The 8,426-nt window shown below is 34.3% G+C and overlaps 1 protein-coding gene across 1 annotated transcript; it reads left to right on the top strand.

The window, feature by feature from the left end:
* The first annotated feature begins 6,350 nt into the window (after window positions 1-6,350).
* Window positions 6,351-7,905, top strand: LOC126585853 (uncharacterized). The gene has a single exon (XM_050250413.1). The coding sequence runs from the start codon at window positions 6,662-6,664 to the stop codon at window positions 7,619-7,621; it is 960 nt and encodes a 319-aa protein (XP_050106370.1). The 5' UTR covers window positions 6,351-6,661; the 3' UTR covers window positions 7,622-7,905.
* The last annotated feature ends 521 nt before the right edge of the window (window positions 7,906-8,426 follow it).

Below are 8,426 nucleotides of genomic sequence, written 5' to 3'. Positions count from 1 at the left end.
AACTCATATAACCATGCACTCCTAAACAAATAGGCAACATGTGGAGAGGCGAAACTCTCTCATACAAGCTTTTCTTGGCCTTCATATATACTTTGAATAATGGAAAAGCCAAAGAGTACCACTCAAATTATTTGAAGGTGATCGTCGCTAGCTATGACTTACTACATATTTCAAAGTGCTTATGGAGGAAGCATGATTACTCAGGATCACTTTTGTTAAAAGCACATAAAAATGCTTTTAAAAGGCTCAAGTGCTTCAAGAGAAAACGCACCACCGATTATTTGGACCAGCATTTGGAAGAACAAAAGTCAAAATATTGCCAAACCAAACACACCTTTAATGGAAGAACAAAATAATTAGTCTCACTAGTTTACTAAATTTTAAAGAAAATTGGAGTAATCATTTAGTCTTAAGTAAATGGTTTTTGAAAATACAGGAAAATTAGTAGACCTTTTATATAAGATTTTCTTTGTCAATTGGGTGGTTGTTTGTTTGCTACTTTTAAGTTAAGCAAAACACCTAGAAGAAGAAAGCGACTTAGTCCAAGGTCTCCAAACATATTGCACTAAAAAAAGTTGAATTGCTTTTAGGGATAAGGGATTTATAAAAGGTGGGTCAGTGCATGCCCTAGTGTCTATGTATATACCCTTCATTCGCATACAATTTGAGTCAACGTCCCCTTTACAATCATGTCTATAATTTTAATTGAATAGTTAATGTATATTTACAGTATAAATTTTATAATTTGAACCTATAAAGTTATAGTTGATAGTTGATGATCGAAGAAATTAGGTTTTTATCCTTCCCTTTATTATTTCATTGATTAAAATCTTATTCATTTTTAATTTTTTATCAAGGTCCTTGGGTATTAATAACATCATTAATTATTTCAATAATAAATATTTTTTATTTCTAAATATGTTCATTTAATGTTAAAAATGTTACAATTAGTATATTTATATTTATGACTAAATTTTTTATCATATATTTTTAGTTTTAGTTTGTACTCATTTTTAATTTGTAATTCGTTTTTAACTTGTACCAATTTTCTTTTCTTTTTTAATTTGTACCCATATATTAATTTCTTTTTGTGCCCATATTTTTTAAAAGTTTATTTGGAATTGCACCCATATATTTTTTTGTATTTGTACTTTTTATTTTGCTAAATGCACCCATGCTAATTATATGTACCCATTCATGTAAAACTTTTTAATCTTAAAATGTACTCATTCTTAAATATACCAATTTGTTACATGTAAAATGTACCCTTTTTTATATAAAATCTATTCAATTTTTTTTAATCCATTTTTAAACTTATATGGGTACATTCTTTTTTCTTTGATTTTAAAATGTATCTATGTCAAGTTTAATCGAAGAAATTTACTAATGTTATTAAGCCTAATATCTTCTTCTTCTTTTTCTTTTTTTTCTTTTTTGTGATTTTGAAGAATTTACCCATGTTTTGATACAATAAATGTTTTGGTTAATTTTGATGAATGTACCCATGTTTATATACACACACACACACACACAATAGTATATTTATTTTTTAATATTTTTAATCCCACAAATTATGGTTTTTTTAAATTTAAAATCTCATTTATATAAACAACTAAAATTTCTAATTTTTAATTTAAAAAATATAGTAATGTACATAGAAATAAATTATCACATTAATTTCAAGGACCTCGATAAAAAATTAAAAACCAACAAGGTTTCAATAAAGAATATTCATAACTAAAAACCGCATCTAAAGTCTCCCGTTGATAATCCTATAGTTACATATAAATTGAAAGTGATAATCCTTTAATGAAATGGTTCCATAGTTGACAACACACAAACAATTTTGTTACCCTTGTGATTAACGTATACTTATAGTATACTTTTATAATTTGAACCCATAAAGTGGAGAAACAAGTATTTTCGTAATTGGAATTATCTATAATCATCGTCAATTTACTCATAGGTATTCATTTCTCTCTCCTTCAAGGGAAAAAATTGAGCACCTAATCTTACAGTCGAAAATATTTTTGTAATCTCAAGTCAAAAATTGAAGGAACCAAATCACCAAGCATATAGTCATTTAACTGCTATTGAGTAAAAGACAATTACAATACTATTTCAATTAGTTAATTACGATAATGATCATGACGATATACAAATGACTAAAAGATGAACGATTTGATTATAAGGGGTAGAAAATCGAAGTTAAATAATATTTTTCCTGCATATAAAATGGTATTAGTTTTAAATATATGCGGGGAAAAAATAGACAAGTCATATATGGTGACATAATTGAATTGTCGTCTTTTATAATTTATAATATCCGATATAATTTGATGGCGACACTTCAAATTTGTGTCTACTTGTTCTTACTTAATCATGATTAGGTCTTGCTCAATCGGCTAAACAACAAAAATACCAATGATTTTATACTTAAAGAAAAAGGTTGTACGGGGATACACTTCCTTGCTTTCTTCTATATACCTTAACTAAATTCACATTAATGAGATCTACTAATCCAGGTGGGGTATGTACTCAAAATCTAACGTTAAATGGGACAAAAAAGTATAACAATTGTTAAATTTTGACCTAATTATTTACTCAGTAGATCATTAAATTTATTATCGGAAAAGTTCTTTTTATCGAGATCTACCGTAATTTTTTACTACATAATGTTTGATATAATTAGGTGATTATTTTCTTATTATTACACAGAATGCATTTCAAAGGTAGAGCGAAGAACCGTAATTACATTAACTACTTAAGTAGGTCTACGACCGCTAAAGAAATATACTAAGTAGAGAACGAAGCAAACCAACTATCTTCTTTCCCTTAGAGTTGTTTGTTTTCAGCCTTTCAGGTTGTAATACAATTTTAAGTTGCACTAAGACGAACGTTTAAACCTCGAACGCATTGAGTTAAAAAGAAAAAACAATTTGATCTACCAAGGCAATAGAATATAAAACTTAAAGTGATTATTATTTTTGCTTTTAATTCACTTATTTAAACAAGACAAGACAATAGATTATAAAATTTGAATAAATAAACAATACAAATAAGAAAAATACGGCAGCGGCCAGGGATCGACACACTGAAAAAGTCTTTGGGTACAAAAGTATTAAAACTTGATATGAGAAGTGTGATGGAAGTTTCGAAAGCTCGTAAGGACACGTTTAGGTTTAGGTTCAGTTTTAGGTGGGTGGTATTTACCACAATCAGACCTTTTTTTTTTTTTTTTGAAAAAGATAATAATTGGTGGCGAGCATAGCATGATTATCTATTCCTTTTAAGTTCAGAGAAACTATAGGAATTTCATTTTGTCCATGACCGCAATCAAGCAGACTCATCAACTCGAAGCATCGAACCAGAGACCTCTCATATTTTTTTGGTATTAGAAGCCGCAGTCATCTCTCTTACCACTAGACCATTTGTTGTTGTTCACAACCAAAGACTTTGAACTTGTATAAAAACCTTGCCTGCCGACGGTGTGGTATGTAGGTAAGACATATGATCAATATCTCTGACCATGTACCATTGACAAAACGATCCAGTGCACGTTAAAATGCAAGTTGAGTCTCCATACATATGCACGCAAGTAGGTCAAACACATCCGAAGTTGGGTGGCCAAAACATAGACCACAAATCGTTCAATTCAAGCCCAAGCGCAAGTATCCTCTTGTATTGAAACTTTAGTCTTCATTTGAAGATCGTTCTTATAAAAACTCATTCGAATTGAAGACCACGTAGTTATTCTTAGGTACCAAATGAATTAAGTGTAGGTCTCAAGTAACATGTTAATGATAAACCATTCATGATATACTTGAATCGCTAAACAATTTATGTTTCAATGGTTTTTTGCGAGCATGATCTTCAAATGAAGATTAAGAAACTGAACTGTTCTTATTATAAAGTTTTTACCGTGAAGATGCGTTATTTGTAAGTGGAGAAATAAGTTCACCCCGACTCAGAGAGAAAAAATTTAAGTGAAGATACGTTATAACAGACATTACACCTTTTTAATCTGTATTACAATTCCATATGAGATATTCTTATAAAAGGTAATTTGGGTGTGCGACACGTACAACAAATTCGCTAGAACATGTTTTTCTTTCTTTCCCTTTCAAATTGTTGAGTCTTCAACACTAAAAGAAAGTGGATTAAGGGGATACATTCTCCCTCTAAAATCCTTCCATCTCATTCAAAACTCCCAATCAAAAGATAAGCGGCATCTCACTTTTATTTTCCTTGTTTCTTTTTCCTCTTTCCTTTTTTATATTTATTCATCACCAACTCTTTTGGAATATGGCGTCTTAGTTTTAAATTTAGATGAGGAAAAAGCAAATGAGAAAATAAAATAAAATAAAAGATAATATTCTTTATTTAATTTTTTTAACTTATTATTATTAAGCTGTAAGAAACGAGAGAGTTCGAAACTATTATATTATACTACGTTAGGAAATGGGGAAATTTCGAACTCAAGACACATGAGTGGAAACTGAACACACTATTTATTACAATATTAAACCACATGCAAATATTTTTTACTTAATGTAGATTATTTTTTTCATGCATATTCTCGGTTATATATTTAGATAGAGAAATGAAGCTCAAGCAGACCTCACAAAAATATGTTGTCGGAAAAACGAAATACCGCTCGCTCTAGGGCTATAAGTAGCAAGCCAGAATGTGACTTGTACCCGGCCATGTATGTTCACTAGGATATAATCCATTGCTAACTAGGATATAGCTCTTTTACTGGAGATAGATTTTGCCCAATGTCAAACTAAAATGACTTATAACTCTTAATAAGAAAATGACCTTTAGATCCATCTATATTTTTGGAAGAATTAATAATTTCTTATTGCAATAGTACGTAAGAACTAAATAAATTAAATTGATGCTAACCAATATCAATAAAAATACTGTTAGCAATAAAAATGAATTAAATATTTGAAATCGTACTTAAAATCCCATATGTTTGGCTTTACCCCACAAAGGAAGGGAGATTTTAAATTTGCCCCATCAAATTCGCAGCTGAATTATTCTCAACTAATCATAGTGATAGAAAGAAGTTGAACCCTTACATGACGGTATTGGTTCTAATATCATCCATGACTCATTTAATGTTTAATATAACAAATATATCGTTTGACAAGAAAAAAAAAACCTAAGGGCTTTCATTAGTGGTGCATTAATCCGTCGGTAGCAAATTTAACAAATCTATCACTTGACAAGAAAGAAAAAAAACCACGGGGCTTTCATTAGTGGTGCATTAACGTCTCCACCAAGGGAGAGGTGGTAAATCTAACCCAACCAATAGTTTTATGCAAACTCCCAACTACAAGATCCATACACAAAGATTGAGATAGGATTTACTTGCCACATAGGCCCATTTTTCTTCACTTTATGACGACCATATTAAAGACCATTCGGTTGTCAAATTACGCATATGTGCAATGAATAACTAATCTTTGATCTAACTATATTTGTTTTCACTTAGTTTAAAGAGGTCTCATAGTTGATTCACATAAATAACAATCACGATATAAATTTGTTATGAGTTTGATATGTATCTGTGGCTACCTATTTCAGATGACATGATTTTGTAACATTATGAATTTATGAGTCTATTGTAACAGTTTTTGAAAAATATATTATCCTTTGACAAAAAAAATATGAAAATTAGACAGTTATTAAAGTTACTAAAACCACGGAAGCATTGTAAAAGGTCAAACTAGAAGGGATGAAAATTGAGAATTCAAATTTGTTACTGTGTATCAACGACCGTCGACTATTAATGCAAGTAAAATACACGCATAGCTTTGACTGACAATCAGTAGATTACCAGATAAGTTAAACAAAATCTGAATTGGGTAATTATGATTAAGAGAGGTTTTGTCTTAAATGCACATTTCAACCTTCCAAATTTATTTCCTACCATGGACGTCTTCTTTCACCCACCCTCCCTCACAAGTAAATGAATTATGACCCCAAACCCAGCACATGTTTTACTTTCTTTTTTTCTTTTCTTTTTTCTTTTGTTTTGAAAAACAGGACATTTGGTAGCAAATCACGATAATTCATCTATTTGTGACCTAAAAAGGCTATGAGAAATTTCAATTTGTCCATGATCACAATCAAGCAGAATCATTAACTCGGAGTATTGAATCCAAAACCTTCGTATTTATTTATTTATTAGAGAGACGCAATTTACATCATTACCACTGAGCTTCTTGTTGTGGTTCAGCGTATGTTTTACTTTGACTCTGTACCTTTCTCCCTCTAGATTTTTTTTCTTTTTTCTCTCTCTAAATTTAATAATATACCAAAAACTCATTTGCTTGGCCACCTCACGCACACAAATAAAAACTCCCACCCACCCACTCTCTCTCTCTCTCTCTATCTCGCTAAAAACCCAAACAAAGAAGTAGAAGACAAAGCTCCCCCTTTTGGCCAGTGCAGAAGAAGCCTTTGGGTTCCCCAGAAGAAGAAGAAGAAGAAGATCCATCCCTTTCAATCTTACACCCAGAAAACCAAAGATCCTATTCCCTCTGAAATGCCATAAAAATCCCTCAAATTTCTCCGCATACCCACTTCTTATATATACACATTTCAACTGAGAATTCGATTTGTTGGGTTTCCAGAGTAAATGTTTTAGATGAGGTGCAAGAAGCACCTCGCCGACCTCACCAGCACCGTCGGCGTCTGCGCCTCCTGTCTCCGGGAGCGCCTCGCCGCCCTCATCGAGGCCCAAATCCAGGCCCAGGCCCAGGCCCAGCTCTCCAGACTCCACTCCCGGACCACCGCCGCGGCGCCGCTTGATGAACCCAACCGCAAGTCCGACCCCAACCCTCCGCCACTTATCTTCCCCCGTTCCGTGTCCCCCTACGTCTCTCGAAGAAAATCGGACGATTCCACGTGGCACCACTACCACCACCACCGTCCAGATCACAGTCAGCAACACCACTACCACCACCACCACCATCAACAACAGCACCGGATTCGATTCTACAGTACTCCTCAGGTGGGCCCTACATATACCAACGCCAACTCCACCATTGAAGGCTCGTGCAAGAAGAGCAAGACGCGGTTCTCGCTCTTATCGAGTCTTTTCCGATCCAGATCCGATAAGTCCTGGTCGGATCCTAGGGATTCGTCGGTACCGGCCAGGTCGTCGTCGTCGGCTTCGTCGCCCTCGTGGTTCTCTTCGATCTTCGCTAGGAAAACGCGGAATCGATCGAAACATCTCTACGCCGACGAGTCCTCCGGTTGCCCGAGACCTCGCGGATTGTCACCGGACCTGACTCCCGATCCCTTCGAAGACTGCGATCGATCGCGGTCGGGAAGCGGTGATTCGTCGGCGACGACGCCGGAATGGAAGAAGACGCCGACGCTGGCTCCGTCGTCGACGCGGAGGGCACGCGCCGGGCAGGGAAAGAACAACGTATCGGGTCTGGCGTTTTGCCTGAGCCCGCTGGTTCGAGCCAGCCCGAACCGACACTGGAACCAGAAGGGATTGCCGCCGGAGATCGCCGGCGAGATTCGCGTAGCGGCGTCGTTCTGCAAGAACCGGTCTAGGAAGCTGGCGGATTTCGGTAGAGCCAATCCTAACCGTTGATCGTGCTTACTGTTGGGCATCCCGTAGCAACCCCGCTGTTGTTCGTGGCGCTTATAGGTCGAAAGTACGATTTTACCCCTTCACCCTCAGTTTTTTTTTTTTTCTCTTTTAATTTTTTGAAAACATATGGATGGTTAATTAAAAGGGATGCCGGGTCTCTCTTTGTGTACACTAATGTTGTTACTTGTTGCTTATCAATATTACAGCACAGATTTTTTTCTATTTTTTGTTGTATAATTATCTTACTTATATTTTTAGACAATGATTATTTTTATTATTTAGTACTACGGTGTGATAATTTTTTATTTTTTTAAGTTGGAGTTTTTATGTTTAATTTTTGTCAAATTAAATTATTATGAAAAGCTGCTGTAGTAATTTTTCAAATTATGAAAGTGCCCTCATTTATTATCGTTGTGGTCGATGATGCTGATGCTACACGCAAAAAAATAAGGGAATTTTAATAAAAGATTTTTGGTATTATTTATTTTAATAAAGATTATATTTTTATATTAAAATATCAATCTTAGTATTATTATTTTTTTTTTTTATCGTCGAAATTTAAAATTTTTAAGTTCTTTTTATTTATTTTCTTAAAAAGTAAACAACTGAGGAGCCAAATGGGTGGGGGTGAGGGCGGTGTGATCAACGGCTGGTGGGTCCAAGCGGCCACTTAAGATTGATGTAACATCGTCACCGTTCATTCACTATTCGATGGTGGTGGATCCCGCCAAACGCAGCGTTGTGTCATTTTGGTGGATCGGAGATTTTAGAATTAAGATGCTTAGGAAAAAGGTAATAGGGTGGG

The sequence above is a fragment of the Malus sylvestris genome, chromosome 2, assembly GCF_916048215.2.
Source record: "Malus sylvestris chromosome 2, drMalSylv7.2, whole genome shotgun sequence".
Lineage (NCBI taxonomy): Eukaryota > Viridiplantae > Streptophyta > Magnoliopsida > Rosales > Rosaceae > Malus > Malus sylvestris.
This window is presented reverse-complemented; position numbering and strand designations above follow the sequence as displayed.